Genomic DNA, 22377 nt, shown 5'->3' on the forward strand with positions numbered 1-22377 from the left:
GGCGCATTACATACAAAGAATAACAAATCTTTAAGTTTAAAACCTTGGTAACAAGATGTGTTATTACTGAATCATTATGTTCGCTAATTTTTCCTAGTGAGGTCAAATGTCACTGTCAACGGAGTTTTGCACATTCAAATTGCCGACGTGTATCTTAGGATCTTTTTAACAATAATGATCCATGATTTATAAATGATCAAATCAGTATTCAGCATAGTTTATAGGGACTAAGATAATGAGTATTGTGATCTAAAACTTTTCAGACTCTGGTTCAAATGCAACATTGTCCTTCCCATTGACATGTATTGTCACTACTTCCGGTTTCTCGTCTTCCCTCCTCGGCCAGTGATATTGTATGAGCGCAATGTAAACATAGCTCCCAATGACTGATCCAACTAATGGTCCAACAATTGGCACCCAAAACCAGTTGTAATTTCTGTAACTGTAAATACAACGTTAAAAAATCAATAAATTCAACTTATTCCTAGGTCCAATTAGACAAACTTATTTAAATACGAAACGAATCGCTAAAAGTCAATCAAAGGTCATTGCTTTAACGGTACTAGTATATAACGTCTCAATACGTGTATGTTCTTTGTACAGCATATTAGTGACTGTTTTGGTTCTTGTTAACTAATAGTACTGATGTTGATGATGCATTATGATTAAATTAAACATAATTGATTCTAAAATCAAACAAAAATTACTAAAAATATTACGAAAAAAGAACTAAGTATTTGCAAAATACACGTGACTAAGATAACAAACCTGATAGGTTCCAAGCCCCAACCAGCTATGACTGTAAACAGTCGGAGTCAGAAATCTCTTGCACAGTTTATAGCATAACCACAGTTAATACACGTGACTTAAATAACAAACCTGATAGGTTCTAATCCCCAGCCAGCTATTACTGTAAACAGTCGTGGTCCGAAATCTCTTGCACAGTTTATAGCATAACCACAGTTAATACACGTGACTTAAATAACAAACCTGATAGGTTCTAATCCCCAGCCAGCTATTACTGTAAACAGTCGTGGTCCGAAATCTCTTGCACAGTTTATAGCATAACCACAGTTAAAAGCAAAACAGGTCCCGATTGCCGTTACAATCATTCCCATTGCTATTGGTATAACACCTTTAGGTGGCATCATGTTCTTCTCGTCTGCTACAGCATGAATACAACCAAGTAGCAAAAATGTTCCGAACACCTGCAGAATAGTGGGAAAATATGTGATATCTAAATTGCTTTATTTGAACGAATGCTTTTCTTTTCAATAGTTTTCTTGCATATTACTAGGCCAATCAAGTGGTCAACTGGATATACAGCAAGATGAATTTATATTTTTCATAAGTTCTTTTATTGTAATGTTTTATGTCTCAATATATAAAAAAAATGTATAATTTAAACATTATTTTAAACAACAACTTACTTGATCGAAAAATGCATTAGTTGTAGAAACGAACTCCTGTGGAAATGTGGAGAATATTCCCGCTGTAGACGTGTTACCATATGTCGACCTTACACCTCCGTCATAATGGTTGATTGCGTCTGAATAAAAATAATGCCTTTGAAGCCGAAGCGGTATTAAGACGTAAATGACATACAAAATTGAGTGCAAATTCTGGCTTATTTACATTAACAAGACTGTGATTAAAAGTTGTTCAAAAATAAAAACTAATTTTACATATGAAAAGTTAACCAAGGCAAAAAAAAGGCTAAAAAAAAAAAAAAAAAAAAAATTAAGAATGGAAATGGGGAATGTGCCAAAGAGACAACAACCCGACCATTGAAAAAAACAACAGCAGAAGGTCACCAACAGGTCTTCAAGGTAGCGAGAAATTCCCGCACCCAGAGGCGTCCTTCAGCTGGCCCCTAAACAAATATATACTAGTTCAGTGATAATGAACACCATACTAATTTCCAAATTGTACACAAGAAACTAAAATTAAAATAATACAAGACTAACAAAGGCCAGAGGCTCCTGACTTGGGACAGGCGCAAAAATGCGGCGGGGTTAAACATGTTTGTGAGATCTCAACCCTCTCCCTATACCTCTAGCCAATGTAGAAAAGTAAACGCATAACAATAAAATAAAAACCCTTCTCTAAAACTATTATATATTTTGTGAACTATACGCATACATGTATGACGTAATTATGTCATTATAACATTTTTAATATTGTTTTATTCATTTGTAGTTCTTAATATCATGTATATCCCTATATCATTAGAAAATTTTAGTTCCCGATAGCTTCTATTATTTATCTCAAAAATTGAACTTAATGACCTTTCTTTCATTGTGTGTGCGTCAAAAGCGATTGCCTCTGAATTCCACTAAGAACCCTGAAACCTGAAGATTTAAAAATTAAGGATATATGTATACGTGCTTGAGAAGCGTTATGACCAGAAGGGACCATAGGATATAGGCAAATCAACCTCAGGTCAAATCTATCTACATCTATCCTATAAAACTTGTAATAAAGGAGAAATTTTATGCTTGCCAATCAATAATTTAATTTTGGATGTAACGCGTCTTCTGATTGGCTGACGTTATTTTGTTATCAGACCATAAGACATAATTTAGTCATGTGACCGTGACGTCATCAACGTTTTTTCGAGGTTTTCTACGGTTTAAAATTGAATTTAGAATTAAATTATAAGAAATGACTGTAATATTTTTTCTGTCTATTCGAAATAACATAAAAAATGTGGTGCACACTGTTAAATAACCCGCTACGCGCGTTATTCAGTGTGCACCAAATTTTTTATGTTATTTCTTCATAGACAGAAAAAATATTACAGTCATTCCTTAAATAAATAGAGATGTAGAATATACGTCAACTAGACACCAACCAAACGACATACATAACTAAAATACATCTACAGGTAAACATACCTTCATTTTCACTAAAAAATCGGAAGTCAACCAAGAAAAGTTAAATGATCAATTCATCTTGAAGAATAATACTGTATGATACGGAATCGTTTTGCACTTTGGGTTCGAAAATAATAATGTAATAATATCACTTATCGGTCGTCCAACTGTATATATCAATCTGCTCATCTCTTAATAAAACTCCATATCACGGCTTTGTGACGTCAAATACGTTGACCTGGCCTTAATAACTTTAACCCGGACATATCAGCGACGTCATAATGTTTGAACCGACGTTGATAAGTTTGACCCGAACTTATCAAGTCAACTTCCGGTTGCTGGTGAAACTAAGACAATACTTCCAAAAGACGCAAATACAGCCTGATAAATCGATTATCAGGTTATCGGCATATTAATATTGTAAAATATCAGTTGCTCGACATAATATGAAGGCTTTTTGATCTCGTTCGCTGCGCTTACTCGACAAAAAGCTTCATATTATGTCTCGCAGCTGATATTTTACGATATCAACATGCAGACAACCTGATAATCGGTACATAACATCCTGTAGACGACAAGACGTGAAAAGTTAGGTGAATGTAATGATATTTCCTTTATTTGTCTTACAACCTTGATAAGACTTTCAAGTTTTCGAATTTAAAGGAGAACACTTCAATAAATATTCTCATAACTTTTAATTACTGCATATATATAGATATATCAAAAACATTTTGCCCCAAGGTGTATCATACCAAGATGTTGGTTTGATGGTCACATTTTATTGGACGAAACACTTTATACAGAAATAGCCATTTTATTCAAGTTTGTCAATTCTGACATTTATACGACTTCACAGTGTCATCTCATACTACATTTCTGAATTAAAATGACCAGACTATATCATCCTTTTAATAATATAAAGACAATTTAGGTAATCTAAGAGTGTGAAATATTTATTTACAAGTTTTGTTATTTTATAGCGTACTCGCTGTACATTGTTGTGTATAAAGAATTACAGAAACTGCACATGATCAAACAGCACGGCCTCTTTCGTACTTTTTATTTGAAAAAAAATATATCGTATTTATGTAGCTTGTTAAAACAATTTACATGGTGTCCTTGGCACCTCCATTTGTAAAACAAAAATACCATGCTTATCTTTCCTGAATTGTATACTATGGTCTGATTGCCTCTTAAGTTACATGGTGGTGGAACTTTTTTGTTGTAAACTCTTTTTGTTTGTTTTTGTTTTTGTTTTTACTTGCTCTATTATTTGTTTTAACTTGCTCTATTACGAAATCTATTTATATTTTTTTTTTTGCAGTTTTCAAAGATATAATTACCATGATATATTCCAAACTGAACAGCTGCTGCCACAAATGATCCTGCTAACTGTGCTATACAGTAGAGGGGCCATTTCCACCAGGCACATTTACCCATTATACAGAAACCAAGAGTTACTGCTGGATTAAGATGGCCACCTAAAAGAAAGATACCTCAATGATACTATATTTTTTTTCAATACACAATTGATATTTCAAATACATAAATTTAATAAATAATAAGCACAAATGTTACCACAGACGATTGTATGCATTTCAAAGATGTGCCGCTACTCATTTCTGTAATAATAGGGAAAACATGAGATATAGTAAGATTGTCAATGAGACAGCTATCCACCAAAGTTCAAATGAATTGGATGTAATGACTTTAAAGATTCTATATAGCAATGATCTGTTTTATTTTGTTGTCATAGAGATCGTCCTAAGCCTGTGTTTTTATTTTCATTTTCGACAAGTAGTGAGAGGATAGTGAAAGTATTATATATATTTCTATTCCACTGAACTAAAATTACAAATGTAATTAACGATCATTGGAGGGTTTACGTCACTCTCACTTTGTATGACTTCTAAATGTATGCAAGCAGCAGTTCCGAACGATTTATTTCAGAGACACGTTATAGATGAGGGTCTTAGTATTAACATTCAAAACCCTTTCTTACCATAATCTGTAATAAACTTTGTCTAGACCTAATATAGCTGTAATATGATCTAATAATATTTAATCTTTCAAAACGTCTTATCACAGACAAATATATATATAAAAAAAGATGATTTTAATATAGATGTTCCTTTTTTACAGTTATGTTATTTACAGACTTTATCTCAAGTTTTATAAAAATCATGTAGCAAACATCTTTAAAATCGCAAACTTATAGCTTAAGACATCGGAAGTAAGTCCTTATTTTAACCTTTTTATCTATGCTTACCAGACACACCTCCGCTAAAGTAAATGCCAAATGTCAGCACAAGTCCTCCAGCAATGTTAAGAGATAGAAAATTACCCATTTGTCCATTACTCAGTGTTAACTGTGCGCCTGCTCCAATGGCAAAAGTCTGAAACAAAAAGCAAAAAGTTGAAAGTACTTATATCTTACATATTAAGGTCGTTTATTCAAAAGCCAACCCCATATATATTGTTTAACACATAAGAATATGTAGGACTTACTTAGAGATCTCAATCAACTATTTGAACCCCATGTAAAAAAAGATTGAGTTATGATAATTTTTCTGAAACCACATCGACTTTTTTATTTCCTTACTACCAAATTCAGTACGATATAATTATCTCCTGAACAACATGTTTTTGTGGGTTGTGCTTATTTGCTATATTTTTTTTTATCTGATACTGATATCTGATACTGAATCTGTCAATTTTTAAATTTTATATCATAAATAGGCGGCTTTCATTGCTTTTGTTTATTGAGTTTTATGTGGCTTCTTACGAATGAATTTATCACTAAGATAACGAAATAGTTTTATCCTTAAATATCATCAAATATGGAAATGTTGATACAATTCAATTTAATTTAAGTAAATATTTATTGAGAAGGTCAAAACAGCATACCATGGAATTATCGTTAATACCGAGCCAAATGAAAAGACAAATAGTCTTCTCTTGACCTCTTTATCTCTTCAGCTTCATCGTATGTGGTTTTTTTTTAAGTTCTGCTATTTATTTAAGATTTTTATTATTTCTTTTAGCTTGTCAATTGTTTTTAGAAAATGTGGATCAGATCACTTTACAAATCGGAATTGTAATGGACGTATTTTCCTGTTGAAATAACGTTGCATTAATGGTATTTGTTGACAGCTATCAGAAAGATCGGATGACAGAGTCTTAATCTTTAAAGTTCTCCGAGTGGAATTAAGTCCAGAGATTCGAAATTTACGTACTATTATATGTTTGAGTAAATTTGGTAAGACTTACAGCGGCCATCAAGCGCATTGAAGATCATATAAGAAAACTTGAGACCTCAGTGGCGGATCCGGGGGGGGGGGGGGGTTGTCCGAGGGTTGGAACCCCCCTTTTTTTACGATCAATGCATTTGAATAGGGCATGTAGTTGGAACCCCCCCCCCTTTTTTTAACCTGGAATGGGAACCACCCCTTTTTAACCTGGGTTGGGAACCCCCTTTTTTAAAATGGCTGGATCCGCCCCTGGACCTGCACATACATTTAGTATATGTTCAAAGCCACTTACTCATTTTTCATTTAACGGAAAACTGTTTCTCCAACACTAGACATGAATTCTGATGCAGAAATTTTTTTTAACTTTACGTAATGGATTTATAGTGTATAACAAATCTCCAAGTGTGTAATGTTCTACATTATGATTTATTTACTGTTTTTTACTATTTTATGTAACTAAGGAAATTTCAACTTACAAATGAAAAGTTACGTGAAAGCTGACAGGCTATGTTAAAATGACCAAAGTTTTGATTAAACTCTAAATTTTATTTTTGTCTTCTGTATTTTGTCTTGTAATTTGATCTAGCTTTTAATGTTTATTACGAAAAATCCATAGAAAGTAAAATCTCAAAATACCGAAATCCAAGGAAAATAAAAAAATAGGAAATATAAAAAAGAAGATGTGGTATGATTGCAAATGAGACAACTATCCACAAAAGACCAAAAGGACACAGAAATTAACAACTATAGCTTACCGTACGGCCTTCAACAACGAGCAAAGCCCATACCGCATAGTCAGCTATAAAAGGCCCCGATAAGACAATGTAAAACAATTCAAATGAGAAAACTAACGGCCTTATTTATGTAAAAAAAAAAATGAACGAAAAACAAAAATGTAACACATAAACAAACGACAACCACTGAATTACAGGCTCCTGACTTGGGTCAGGTACATACATAAATAATGTGGCGGGTTTAAACATGTTAGCGGGATCCCAACCCTCCCCCTAACCTGGGACAGTGTCCTTTTTCAAATAACAAAATCAATAGAATGGAAAATACCTGTCATTTTTATTGACAACTATTTGTGAGCAAAACAAACATATATTAGATGTATAAATGTTATAAATTGATGTACATCAGTCAACACTGTGTTATAATCTTAGGCCGTGTTCACACCAAACGCCGTGTATAGTAAACATGTTTACATTTGGTTTAATGTAATCTACACTAGTTTCACATTAAATTTGTTCACATCTATACACTTTGTTTAGCTACCTGTACATAAGATTTGTTCACACTTGTAAACTATATGTCATTCAAATGTTCATTACGTAGAACCGAATTCAAATTTTTAAACAACTTTTCTAGCAGTAAAGAAACGACCATTTGACTTTAAAAAAAAGGGGGGATGGATTTTCCACAATTTGATTTTAAAAAAATCGGGTCATACAGATGATTAGAATGAACAATTATTTTGAATCCAAAGATTCCCCATACATTATAGTGTTTTTAAAAATATTGAATTGGTACCATCGAAAAAAAAATATAAATATAAATTTTTGCGCGAGAAAAAATTCTGACTCAGAAACTCCCCCCCCTTTTTTTTTTAAAGTAAAGTGGTTGCTCCTTTAAGAAAGTCATTTTGGATGACTTGAAGTAGTTTAAAGATGTGTCGATTATGCATTGAAAACGAAGACTGCATCAGTTTGCTTACAGACCAGACGAAGAACAGGGGCGGATGCAGGAATTTTCGAAAGGGGGTGCTAACCCAGGGCAAAGGGGGGGTGCAGGGGGGGTGCAAAACATATGTCCCGATACAAATGCATTGATCGGCAAAAATAAAGGGGGGGTGCGCACCCCCGGAACCCCCCCCCCCCCTGGATCCGCCACTGAAGAAAAAGGATTGCGATGTTAAGGATCACTACATTTCTATCTTTTCTGTTTGTTTCAAATAGTATTTTTTCTCGAATGGGTATTTGGCAAAGGGAGGGGGTAATGTTTCTTTTTTATTATTTCTCATTGAATTTTAACGGATCTAGGATACTAAACAAACAAACAATTAACCTCACCCTTTTTCAGTAATGCATTTATGAGTGAATCGTTGTTTGAGTAAATACCAGTGGCAAATATTTCTGTCAGTGTGTACGTCCAGTCGATTCGGAAAGACCTTTTCAAATTAATTATGTGTTCGGCAGTGATGATGTATGAGTCTTGATAAGAGGTTAATAAGGCTATGAAGAGCGTTTTTATAACAAATAAATATATCAAATTTAGACAAATATTTCTGTAAAGAATTTTATTAATAAGTGTTATAAGTGTGGCAGTTAGGATTATTATGTTATTATTATTTCCCTTGTTTAAAACTATAAATTTCATATTTCCTTATTTAATGATTTACATGAAGCTTATTCAGTATATATTTGTTAAATTGCATAGCTTTTATCATTTGAATTCATTGGTTAAAGATATTTATTTATATTGTAAAGTTTAATATTTGCATCGTCGCAAAACCTTTGATTACCTTCTGCGAAAGACTTATATATTTTATATAAGAGGTTTAAGATTATTATTTTGAATTCTTGAGGACTGACATTCAGTCCAACCAAGGAAAGCCAGGCTTTCCAACCATCGTTTAGGTTAGTGCATTAGCTACATGCCTCCTTTAGTACGGGTTAATTTGAAGTCATTGAATGCTCCATTTCTAGTACACTTTTCGGCTTTTCATGATAAAAGTTGTACTTTATTGATTAAATTATATATTGTTTTCAGTTTTTGGATTTCATTTACTTAGATATATTATAGCGCATCACTTTTGACATCAGTCGTTTTCCGCACACATCAGTTTACAAACTAGAATTAGCTGTGGTCCGCATCCCCGAATCTTAGGCAGAATTGTTCCTGCTACATAAGTATCAATTTTATATAAGAATTGTTTCTTTTTCAAATATACATGGAAAAATTAAAGTTCTGAATGCCTAGTTTTGTGTACACTTAACCTACACAAGGCCTACATCGACCATCGACTGCATGTAGACAAAACATGATTTACACTACATGTAAACATTGAGTGTTATCAATGGGAACGTAATTATGTTTAGTTTATGTGTGAGTTACACTAACACAACACCGAGTTTAGGTCAATGTGAACACGGCCTTAATCAGTATTAAAACAAGCTACTATTTAACAAAGCTAAACACTTTATAGACAAAGCATAAAGGCAAAAACGGAAGACAAAAATACAAATATTAGCCTAAAAAATTGCCATGTTTTTTTTTTTTTTTTTTATTATTTCTCATAATATAAAACATTAATTTTTTCCAGTTCATACGTAATTTTTAATATTTTTTTAAGAAATTTTTTTTTTAAAGAATTTAGGAACTTTATAAATCTAATCAAGAACCCATAAAGGGCATAATTTTGCAACAATATTATACACAATATGATTGCAAAAAGCAAAAAGGAACCTAATACTATACTATCTCATAAACATGTTTAAACCCCGCCGCAATGTTGCGCCTATCCCAAGTAAGGAGCCTCTGGCCTTTGTTAGTCTTGTATGATTTTTAATGTTAGTTTCTTGTGTATAATTCGGAGTTTAGTATGACGTCCATTATCACTGTACTAGTAAACATATTTTTTAAGGGGCCAGCTGAAGGACGACTACGGGTGCGGGAGTTTCTCGCTACATTGAAGATCCATTGGTGGCCTTCGGCTGTTGTCTGCTCTATGGTCGGGTTGTTGTCGCTTTGACACTTTCCCCATTTCCTTTCTCAATTTTATCCATGTTATGGAAAAATATATACGTGTAACAAATACTATCATATATTCCATTACAGAAGCATTCAAAATAAATAACTTGTTTTAATAAATTTGAGGTACACCAATAAATATGAATACGTTTATGCAGTAAATCTAGAAACAGTTTAATATATATATATTTATTGTATAGCAATATAATTTTCCCCACAGAAAGTAACCAAAAGTTAACGTGCAATAAATTCTAATATTGCACTAGTGCAATAAATCGTAAAAATTCATGACGTCATCAACGACAAAATCTTAGTTTAAACCAATATTTACTTTCAAATATTATATTGCTATACAATAAAAGGGTTATTGCATGAATATTGGAGAATATTGTCCCTCGTAGAACATATATTGCACTCGCAAGCTCGTGCAATATAAAATTCTACTCGGGACAATATTCCCCAATATTCATGCAATAACCCTATAATATAATATATATATATAGTCTCATTGGGGTCACCACGTGACGGCGTTAAACCAATAACAACGTGATATTTTACCCGCGGTGCGATAAATATATATATATTTGATGACAGCTTTGCTTCTGAAACATATGATTGATCCATCGACACAGCAGTTTTACGCCAAGCGGAAAACATTACTTTCATGTTCAGGTCGATCATAGGTTAATGTCATATTAGGTTCTAGACCGTCAAACCAAAGAATTATAGGGGAATAGATAAATGATCGCTTTTGCTTTTTTTTTCTGATCGGCAGTATGAAACCTTGCCAAGTGATGCGTACTTTGGTTGTGTAGTATGTACAAATACGCAGCAAATTAAAGTCAGAATGGGGCGTAATATCATATATCGCGTGAACATGCTAAGAACCAATGTTATAGCTAACTTGAGCGGTCTGTAGATGGCCTGTTGCATGGCTAGGCTAAATTTTTGTTCCTGTTCAATATATCCTCATTTTAAGGTGGCAGTCAAAATTTCCCGCCCTTCATCCAGTCGACCCATATTATAGGACCTATGTATTGTATTTATTATAAAATTGTAAATTTCGTGAACATGCATGATATATTTGCCATTGGACATTTAAGGATGTTCGCTACTCTGTTAAAAAATAACAAGCTTTTTAAAAGACTATTATGAATTGATGATATATAAATAAAGAAACTAAAAAAGCAGAAAAAAATGGAGGGTCAGTGTGCTTGTTTTCGAGATATAAGCCGTTGAAAATTTGGCGGGAAATGATTCTCTCTAGATTTTTCTTTCACTTAAAATTGGCACCTTTTTTGTTTAAAAAACTATGAAAAAATAACAAGGATATCATAAGATTTTGAAATATGGCTTTTTAAACAATACGTAATAAAAATATGAAAAGAAAAGTAGGGGTTAGTGGGCAAAATATTTAAATGTTAATACTTGGATAAAACCAGAGGATTCCGAAAATCTGGTAAAAATTCAAAAAGTAGAGGAGCAAACATCCTTAAGTTCAAAAGGGAACAATTCACATTAGGAACAAACACGGATATATTGAGTCCGCGACGATCAAACATTAGGGAAAAAAATCAAACGTGGGTTTACAATTCTGATCGACTTCCGAAAATACGGGCCCTATTGTTTTATTCAGAGTCGGATCCAACTGTTTAGGACTAGTGAAAAAGGTGATGGCCATATCTAGAGGCTGTTAATAGCTAGGAAAATTACAGTCTACACATAATATTAACTGAGTTAATGATAGGGTTAAAACAGTCTGTAGTTAGGTGCCGGGTAGTCGTTGGTTAATGTGTAATATTTGTTTTTCATATGTTGTTTTACCTTATAAATTAGGTTGTTAGTTTTTTCAATTGTATCACATTAAACATGACGGGCCTTTTATATCCGACTATACAGGGTTGGTCTATTCAATTGTTAAAGCCCGTACAGGTTCCTACATCCACTTCATTTGAACTTGATGGATAGTCGTCGCGTAGGCCATATTACCACATCGCCTTGCTTTATATTGTTACCCTCTTGACACAAAATGTGAAGAGTGATAATATATATTTTCTTTCAAAACATACTTCAAAGGTACATGTTAACAATTTAAGTTCACTATGTACACTTTAGTTTTCATCAAGCTCCGTTTTCCTTTATTCAAGAAACGTAATAATGTTATTTCCTTGGGCACAGCACGTGTTTCTGGAACTACTTTCATCGGGTTTGAAAAGCCCAAACTATAAAACATTTCAGACTTAAGCCATCAAATGAGATGCTGAAAGACAATCCCATATTAATGTAAAACAGTCAAAATACAGCATTCGACAACCTACTAATAAATTAAGTCAGTCTTCATCATAACAGCTGTCGACTGGAACAACAATGACAGCTAAGCCAACAAAAGGCTTTATAGCGGCACTGTTTAGCCGCACACGGGACTAATTGTGTTCTCCATCCCCGTTGTTTTAAAGCTGTAGGTATTCTACAACATACCCGTAAATTATAGGGTAATTTTTATGAATTTCCTGTTACAAAACTGAATTTTTAAAAACTAAGGATTTTCTTATCCCAAGAATAGATTACCTTAGCCGTAAAAATGTGCCAATTATATGAAGAAGCCAAAAGAAAATGTTTTAAATAGGTTATCATGTGCTCGAATTCCTTACATGCATATCAATTAAAGATTAAAATGTCAACGTTGTGTAGTATCATTGAAATATTTATAACGTATACTATAAACACGACCTGGATAGTTTAGTTTCCACGTTGAAACTATTGAACCATTTAATTTTTCATAAAATAATTCCATTATTTAATTGAATTTCGTTTGTTAAAAGAACATGCAGCTTGTACCTCATATGAAAGAACAAACAGGATACATTACAACATTTAAGAACTCGATTGTTGTATTATAGCCTTAATATTGAATACATGAAAAGAACCAAGGACAAAAAATCAATTCTCGGAAAACGAGGATGAAAATTATAGTGTAAGACATTGGTACACATGTAATATTGTTTCTGAACTGACAATCGTCATAGTGACATACACTTTACATACACAAAAATGATTGAAGTTGTAACTCCCCATAAAACACGAATTCAGAATTAATATGGATGTTCTCCTTATATTCATTTTTGTCATATAGCTCATTCATGTTGTTCAAGTTTTTATTATCCTTGGTTTTTTTTAATTTTTTGGGGTTTCAACGCTGCTAATGAAAGTAGGTACAGACACTTCGAACGCACCAAAATCAAAAGGTTTCTGTCAGTACATATAAACAATGCTAATTATTATGAGCCGCTTAACTTAATTATGCCAAAAAACTTTGAGTACTGGTCATCGGTTTAAGTTTTTTTAATGCGGCAGATATAACATTCGAAATAGAAAAATGATAAAAAAAAAAAAATTAGTCGATGTTTTATGAGTCTCTAGTAACAATACTCATTCATTTTCTAAACGACAATAAAATATATAGTTCAGTAGGTTACGCAATTTTCATCGACAGGGATGAAGGGAGGGCTTTACACTGCCACTTGAAATAGACGAATCGCATGTTGATGGCAGTCATTTTGTCTTGCAACATTTATTCCCAAAATCGGTTTCTTTCTTAAACAATCAGAGATGAGCATTCATCGAACAAGGTTTTAATGTCCATTTTCGACGATGGAAGTTTTTAACGACCTTGACTGGCTAAATAGCCCTTGCAAGGTCGGTAATCCATTTTCGACCGAGCGTAGATGCGTATTTATACACCGAACAAAGCCAACCTAAGCACAAAAGGTAATTCCGAACATGAAAGGCCAGTAGTCTTACCATGTCTCCAACCCCCAATGTTCTTTCGAGTTGAATAAACACAAACATTAGTTGGATATTATATAGATATATTGGGGAAAATTGTAAGTATTACATGGACTCAATCTAGGTAGTAAAATAAAAAGATTAAAATGTTTCACAAAACGCATAACTATAAAAAAAAAAAAAAAATAAAAACAAAATAAAAAATTAGAACTGTATTTTGATTTGTAACAATTCTTACCACTAGTATAAAAGTGCCTATAAATTCCGCTAATATTTCACGACCAGCTCTACTGCTTAATTTACACGACACCATCTTTAAAGATAGAAAGTTTTGAAATATCGTCACCAAAGGAGTTAACCTGTCACTTAATTCTTATCAATACAAACATAAATCTCAGGTAATCATACACAATGAAGTTGATATATATTATTATCTGCAACTTATACTCTAGGGAACATTTAGACACAAACAATTGTTCTTCCCTGATTACTGCAACTTGTTTATAATTGTTTAAAGATACATTAGTTTGTTCTGCATAATTCATACATATCAAAAGTCCAACCAAATTGGCCACCACGAATTTTATTAATTCTCGTTCCATGAAATAATAATATGAAATAGGAGTTGATAATTGCTCTGTCTCTGGCTTAGTCCGTTCTTATATCGAATCTAGAATTGGGTTACCCTGAACCATTGTTGCGGATACAAATTATCTATTCGCACTGCCGAATGTTATGTTAGGACTGAGTCCTGCAGATGAAGATACATTAAACAACTGCGTTTTTACTTTGTGAATATCCTGGATTTTTTAGTGGGAGGAGGGACCAGGGTTAATTGTGAAGAAACAATACTTCTTTTTGTAAATGTTTACATTTTTAGTTTTTGAATTCAATTTAACATTATGGTTTTTCGTACTTTTTACCATGTCAACAATATAATTGTATTCTTTTGTCTGTTATCCGAATCCGCCTTTGTTTAGAGGTCAGACATAATTTATCTGTGTTACATAATGCATCAAAGTTGTAAAATACGCAGTTTTACAGTTATTTGCATGTTTCTACACCCTTAATAATATTTTGATTACACATATAATACATGTTTTTGAATAATTATTTTCATGTTTTGCTAAAGAATTTGTTTGTTAAACAAGTGCAATGATTGTTTGAAGTATTTGTATACGAAACATATCAAACAAAAACGGTGCTTGCCTAAGGCATGCACTACGCAAGGTTTCAGAAACCAAGAAAATATTGTTTACGTGTTCATTTATCAGGAAACCTTAGTTTTCGATGTACTATATAGTTTTCTGCAAAAGAACATATAAAATTGATTATACTGAAAGTATTCCACCATTTATCAGGGTTTTGATTGGGTCTTCATTCATGTATTTTCTTTTCTTTATTTATTTTGCCCTTTATACTTGATATTTCAGATCCCAGTTATTCCATATATTGTTTTTCTATCTATTTCTATTCTTTATCGTTTGTCCCTTTATTCTCATCTTTTGCCAAATAATCTCTATTCTGTAAACCAAATATTGTGTTTACAGAAAAGAGATTAATACAGACCCTCATTTATGTAAATACGTTTGTATTTGTTTTCAAGAATTAAGTTCAATAAATTCAATTAACTGTATACTCGTTATTAAAAATAATTCTGCTTTTGATATTTCCTGTATTTACGATACATGCAATACATTTTCCATTGTTCTCATAAAAAATATTCCAGAAGGATAATCAGGTTGATTTTAAAGACTAGATTTACTTCAAATAGTGATGACACTCTAAGTCAAAAGGAATGTCAACAATGAAGAATAGGAATCATGGACCACAATGGTAAAACAATGACAGCAATTTGGAACAGGAATTATAAACCACCAATGGTAAAACAATGACAGCAACTTGTAACAGGTATTATAAACCACCAATGGCAAAAGTATAACAGCAATGTAGGACAGAAATCATTCACCACTAATGGTATAAGAATGACAGCAATGGAGGACAGGATTTATGGACCTCCAATTGTTAAAAAATGTCAGCCATGATCGACAAGAATCAAGGACCATTAATGGCAAAGAAGGACAGGAATCATGGACCACCAATGGTAAGATAATGACAGCCATGAAGAACAGAAATAATGGACCACCAATGGTAAGATAATGACAGCCATGAAGAACAGAAATAATGGACCACCAATGGTAACGTAATGACAGCCATGAAGGGCAGAAATAATGGACCACCAAGGGTAACATAATGACAGCCACGAAGAATAGAAATAATGGACCACCAATGGTAAAATAATGACAGCAACGAAGAACAGAAATAATAGACCACCAATAGTAACATAATGACAGCCATGAAGGGCAGAAATAATGGACCACCAAGAGTAACATAATGACAGCCACGAAGAACAGAAATAATGGACCACCAATGGTAAGATAATGACAGCCATGAAGAACAGAAATAATGGACCACCAATGGTAAGAAAATGACAGCCATGAAAGGCAGAAATAATGGACCACCAATGGTAAGATAACGAAAGCCATGTAGGGCAGAAATAATGGACCACCAATGGTAAGATAATGACAGCCACGAAGAACAGAAATAATGGACCACCAATGGTAACATAATGACAGCCATGAAGGGCAGAAATAATGGACCACCAATGGTAACATAATGACAGCCATGAAGGGCAGAAATAATGGACCACCAATGGTAAAATAATGACAGCCACGAAGAACAGAAATAATGGACCACCAATGGTAACATAATGACAGCCATGAAAGGCAGAAATAATGGACCACCAATGGTAACATAATGACAGCCATGAAAGGCAGAAATAATGGACCACCAATGGTAACATAATGACAGACACGAAGAACAGAAATAATAGACCACCAATGGTAAGATAATGACAGCCATGAAAGGCAGAAATAATGGACCACCAATGGTAAGATAATGACAACCACGAAGAACAGAAATAATAGACCACCAATGGTAACATAATGACAGCCATGAAGGGCAGAAATAATGGACCACCAATGGTAAAACAATGACAGCAATGACGGACGGGGATAAGGGACTACCAATGGTAAAGAAACTACATGCTTATCATTTATTACGCCAGGTGTGCACTTCGTTTTCACAGACTCATCAGTTGTATTCGAATCAAACCAGTACGTAGACACAAAGTCATACATAACCATTTTAAAGTATATAAAAAATCAAATGACGTTGTAGGATGTCTTTATGATAAAACTCTACATCAGAGACCAAATGACTTGAAGTCATCAACTATATGTTAATGTTTGCAGTACACTGATAAGCCTTATGTTCTAATATACTAGTACATAAATAAAATTCATCTACTAGTATTTATTTCAATATATTGTGTATGTAAGAGGAAATCGGTTGGCCATGAAAAAAAGAAGACTTAAGGCATGTAAATAAAAATACATAGATAAAGGCAACAGTAGTAACTGCTTTGCAATAGTCATAAATCAATTGAGAGAAAACAAATCAGTGGGGAACCACATCATCTATAAGAGGGAAAACGAAACAACAGAACACTGAAGTTTAACCAAAAAAAACAAACGACAGTGCAACATGCAAATTAACGAACTATTAGATAACAACTGCCATATTCCTGTCTTAGTACTTTTGAATTGGCGTAAAGTTATTTATGATTTTATGTTTGGCGCACATGATTTGGAAAATAAACAAATGAGTTACTAGTATGTGCCATTGGTTTCTTTTTGGTTCAAAAGGAAACGCCGATTTACCCATACACTAATATATATTGTGCAAAAGGGGAATTACAATTTTGGTGTGACGAAGCTCGGATGTAACATTCTAAAAGTACTTTTCTGCTTTCAAGAACAGTTTTCATGTATTTATAGCATGAACAAATCTCAAACCAGTGAAATAATTGTAACAACAAAAAGGGAATTTATTTTATCATTTTCACATTTGATATTTAAAAAAAATTGACATGCATGAAATATTTTACATCAAAGATTAGCAATTCCTACCTATTTTTCCAAAATCTTTCATCCTTAAATAGAGTGACTCTTAAATAGTCCACTCACGTCCAGAAACAGTATTAAAACATCTAATTAATCATCGTCATACTCTCAATAAAAATGGTTTTGTTAGATCACTTAAAACATTTCTATAAATCAAGGTTAAATTTCTTATGTAAATACTGTAAATGTCTTCTATATATAAGTATGGTTCAATACATAAAGAAATTATTTCAAGTTGATGAATTGCTAATGGAAAAAAATTTGATTACGTGCAACTCTTATTTTTTATTTTATTAGGCAAATATATCTTTTTGAGTAGTTCAAAACAGGCGTACCCTCCAATGATGTATTGATGTTACGTGTGCGCTTATTTATATTGCAATTCGAAAGGTCAATGCGTGCTTTTTAACAACATGTAATAATTATTCACACATATGTTATTTGTTTACGCAATTTCGATGGTTTTCGCTACTTTAAAGACTACTTCTAATTACATATCACTCAATGTAAATATATATCTTTGATTTTCCCACGCTTTATTCTCGATACAGATTTATTCATAAATACGCATGAAAAAGCAGAAAAACACCGTCCAGTTTTTATTTGATAAACTATAAATTGTCGGGTTACACTTCCGTTTACCTATTAGTTCCCTTGTGTACAAAGTAAATCAACCACATGAAAAAACATGCTTGACATTTATTCAAATATTGAATGCCTTACACGTAACCAAACATGCAATCAGAGTAAAAAACTAAAGGCTCTCAAGAGCCTGTGTCGCTCATCTTGGTCTATGTGCATATTAAACAATGGACACAGATAAATTCATGACAAATTGTGTTTTGGTGATGGTGATGTGTTTGTAGATCTTACTTTACTGAACATTCTTGTTGCTACAATTATCTATATCTATAATGAACTTTGCCCAGTAATTACAGTGGAGAATATTTTCTAAAAATTTACAAAAATTTACAAAAATTTATGAAAATTGTTAAAAATTGACGATAAAGGGCGATAACTCCTTAAAGGGTCATTTGAAAATTTTGGTTATGTTGACTTTATTGTAGACCTTTTTTTGCTGAACATTATTGCTGTTCACAGTTCATCTCTCTATCTATAATAATATTCAAGATAATTACGAAAAACTGCAAAATTTTATTTAAAAGTACTATTTTGGGGCAGAAACCCAACAAGGGGTTGTCTGATTTTTCTGAGAAAAAAAATCAGGGCAGATAGATCTTCATCTGATAAACAATTTTATCCCTTGTCAGATTTACTCTAAATGCTTTGGTTTCAGAGATATAAGTCAAAATCTACATGTCACCCCATTGTACTATTTTTAGCCATGGCGGCCATCTTGGTTGGTTGGCCAGGTCATGTCACACATTTTTAAACTAAATACCTCAATGATGATTGTGGCCAAGTTTGGTTAAATTTGGCACAGTAGTTTCAGAGGAGAAGATTTTTTTAAAAGAATACTAAATTTTAAAAAATGGTTAAAAATTGACTATAAAGGGCAAAAACTTCTTAAGAGGTCAACTGACAATTTTGGTCATGTTGACTTTTTTGTAGATCGTACTTTGCTAAACATTATTGCTGTTAACAGTTTATCTCTATCCATAATAATATTCAAGATAATAACCAAAAACTGCAAAATTTTCCTTAAAATTACTAATTTGGTGGCAGCAACCCAACAACAGGTTGTCTGATTTGTCTGAAAATTTCAGGTCAGATAGATCTTGACTTAATAAACAATTCTACCATGTCAGATTTGCTCTAAATGCTTTGGTTTCAGAGTTATATGACATTTTACCCCTAAGTTTTATTTTTAGCCATGGCGGCCATCTTGGTTGGTTTGCCAGGTCACGCCACACATTTTTTAAACTAGATACCCCAATGATTATTGTGGCCAAGTTTGGTTAAATTTTGCCCAGTAGTTTCAGAGGAGAAGATTTTTGAAAAAGTTAACGACGACGGGCGCAAAGTGATGAGAAAAGCTCACTTGGCCCTTCGGGCAAGGTGAGCTAAAAAGTGGATGCGTGTTGTAAACAAAAGTCAACTTTGAATTCTAAAGTTTTCCATACAGATTTTTCGAATTTGAATACTGTGGATTCACTATCATTCATTGGATACCAATTTTCGTGGATTTCGCGGGTACAGGTGAACCACGAAATTAAAAGTTCAACGAATAACAAATTTTCTATAGGCTTATATGCAGACTTCGAAAAAACAACGAAATTAAATATCAACGATCATATGAGTTTTACTTAATCCACGAAAATTAATGAGTCCACAGTATAATAAAGAAAAAAATATTTTTTAATCAGATACATGTATTTGACTACGTATGTGTCTTTCACTATTATACTATTATATATCTATTGTCATGAAAAAATATTTCATAATATATTTAGCTTTAAAGCTTTCTACTAAGCAACACACATTCATGCAACCTTTTTTAAATCTTTGATTTTCCCACGCGTAAGCTATATCCTTCTGAAGCACCTGAGATCACCCCTAGTTATTTGGGGGGTACGTGTTGTTTATTCTTTAGTTTTCTATGCTGTGTCATGTGTGCTGTTTTTTGTTGGTCTTTTTCATTTTTAGCCATGGCGTTGTCAGTTTGTTTTAGATTTATGATTTTGACCCACCCTTTGGTATCTTTCGTCCCTCTTCCATGATCACTGTCGATATAGGTTTATTCATAATAACGCATGGCAAAGGAAAAATAGTCATCAAGGTACCGGGCTTATAATTTGATACGCCAGTCGCGCGTTTCGTCTAAATAAGACTCATCAGTGACCCTCATATCAAAATAGTTAAAAAGCCAAACAAGTAAAAGTTTAATAGTAGTTACGACCCAAAATTCCAAAATATTGTGCCAAATACGGCTACGGTAATCTATGCCTTGGCTAAGAAAATCTTTACGACATGTTCGCGTAGTTCATAATTAAATTAATGAACAGTAAACTTATGAAAATGACCATATAATTGATATTATGTCAACACCAAAGTGCTGACTACAAAAAATAAACGTTCATTTTTCATCTTATAGGTGATATGTACGTTTTAATAAATTTTGTGTGTGACCCGCAGTTGTTTCAGTTTAATCGATTTTTGACTATTTGACCAAAAAAAGCAACATTTCAGAAAAGAGTATTCCGAGGTGTCAATGATGCAGTAAATGACTGATCAAATTTGAAAAAAAAAATTATATCAAAATAGCGGAGAAAATTATATCAAAATAGCGAAGAAAATTATATCAAAATAGCGAAGAAAATTATATCAAAATAGCGACGAAAATTTCTTATTGTTGTCAAAAACACAGATATATATATGCAGATACATAAATAGTTATATTTTTACTTGAAACGATTCTTACCACTAGTATAAAAGATCCAATGAATTCCGCTATTATTTCACGACTTACTCTACTTCTTAATTTCCAGAATACCATCTTAAAAACAGACAGGTATTAATGTAATTACACTTCACCTTTCACCTAATGCTATATAGTCCTACATAAAATTATATTAATCGTAAAGTAATAGATGTTGTCGACTGCAACTTATGAAATACACCTGGGGGAAAACAACGAAATGACAATTGTTTTAATTGTTTGGTCACAAGTCTGTAAATAGGACTTTTTTTTCACTAATAATATTTATACTTCTGTTCTTACTCACTGCAGGTCTGACGTCATTTGAATGCATGTTTGATATTTTAAACATGAGCTTTGCACAAATATACTAGTCAACAAAAGAAACGATACACGACTTTGAAATAAAATTTATCAAAAAAGTGTTACATATAAAACAAAATGATATACACTATTTCAAAAAGCTTTCATTTGCAATGTATGCACATATGATAATGAAAATCAAAACTTTTCGGAAAGTATCCAAATTCCGTGTAAACGATCATAGGGTGTAAATTAGTTTTGCGGAAAGTTGAATAAAAAATCGACACATAATTTTCTAAGTACTAAATAAAATTTCAAATTTGTTTAAAAATATCCAATATGCTAATCAAGTTATGTTCATGTTGTAACTAATGGGTTGAAATATTGTTTTTTTTAATTTTTGGGAAAAAAAAGTTTTTTGAAATCTCAAAAATTGCAAAAAAAATTTTTTTTTTTATTTTCGTCTCAAATCAATGCTTTAGATATGAAAACAATACACAGTAAATTTGGAACCTTTCGGATTTGTTTTAAGATTGTTACCGCTTTTTGAATATCACTTTACACATACTGTCTATGGTAAATCAGTTGATAATGTATACATTTTAACGATTTCTCGTGGGCCGAACTTCGCTTAACTAATGAACGAAGAAACTGTATGATTTTTAAAAACAAATTGATGGCAAACACTGTCTTTACCTTTAAATGAGAGGTTGGCATCATTAGTTGGAACTTCTGTTTTTAAAATTGTCGTTTTATGTAAATTTTGTAAAAAAAAACTTTATCTTTAGTTTGAAAAAAGTCTTGTATCGTTTCTTTTGTTGACTAGTATAGATTATGAATAATATCGTTTGTCTGACTGCATACATTTACAATTTTTTCCAGGGTTAGCTATAGCGGAAGCAATAAATTTTCTCCAGGCTAAGCTATAGCGGAAGCAATAATTTTGAATTCATGTTCATACGTATTGTGCTTTAAAGTCATATGAAACCTCAAATTAAAAAAAT

General features: G+C 32.6%; 1 protein-coding gene across 3 annotated transcripts; it reads right to left on the reverse strand.

Moving 5' to 3' along the window:
- Positions 1–917: 917 nt before the first annotated feature.
- Positions 918–21231, reverse strand: LOC143071459 (aquaporin-10-like). 3 transcript variants are annotated; one of them, XM_076245760.1, is made up of 5 exons: positions 21074–21231; positions 5146–5272; positions 4220–4357; positions 1431–1549; positions 918–1208 (listed from the first exon to the last, which is right to left on the reverse strand). In XM_076245760.1, exons 1-5 carry the CDS (start codon positions 21146–21148, stop codon positions 978–980), a joined length of 690 nt encoding a protein of 229 aa, XP_076101875.1. In that variant the 5' UTR covers positions 21149–21231; the 3' UTR covers positions 918–977. The 3 variants fall into 3 exon arrangements, with proteins under 3 accessions (XP_076101875.1, XP_076101874.1, XP_076101876.1); XM_076245759.1 differs by lacking the exon at positions 21074–21231 and adding an exon at positions 13905–14058 and having other exon boundaries at positions 920–1208; XM_076245761.1 differs by lacking the exon at positions 21074–21231 and adding an exon at positions 17698–17717 and having other exon boundaries at positions 921–1208.
- Between the last annotated feature and the right edge of the window lie 1146 nt (positions 21232–22377).

The sequence above is a fragment of the Mytilus galloprovincialis genome, chromosome 4 (assembly GCF_965363235.1).
Source record: "Mytilus galloprovincialis chromosome 4, xbMytGall1.hap1.1, whole genome shotgun sequence".
Lineage (NCBI taxonomy): Eukaryota > Metazoa > Mollusca > Bivalvia > Mytilida > Mytilidae > Mytilus > Mytilus galloprovincialis.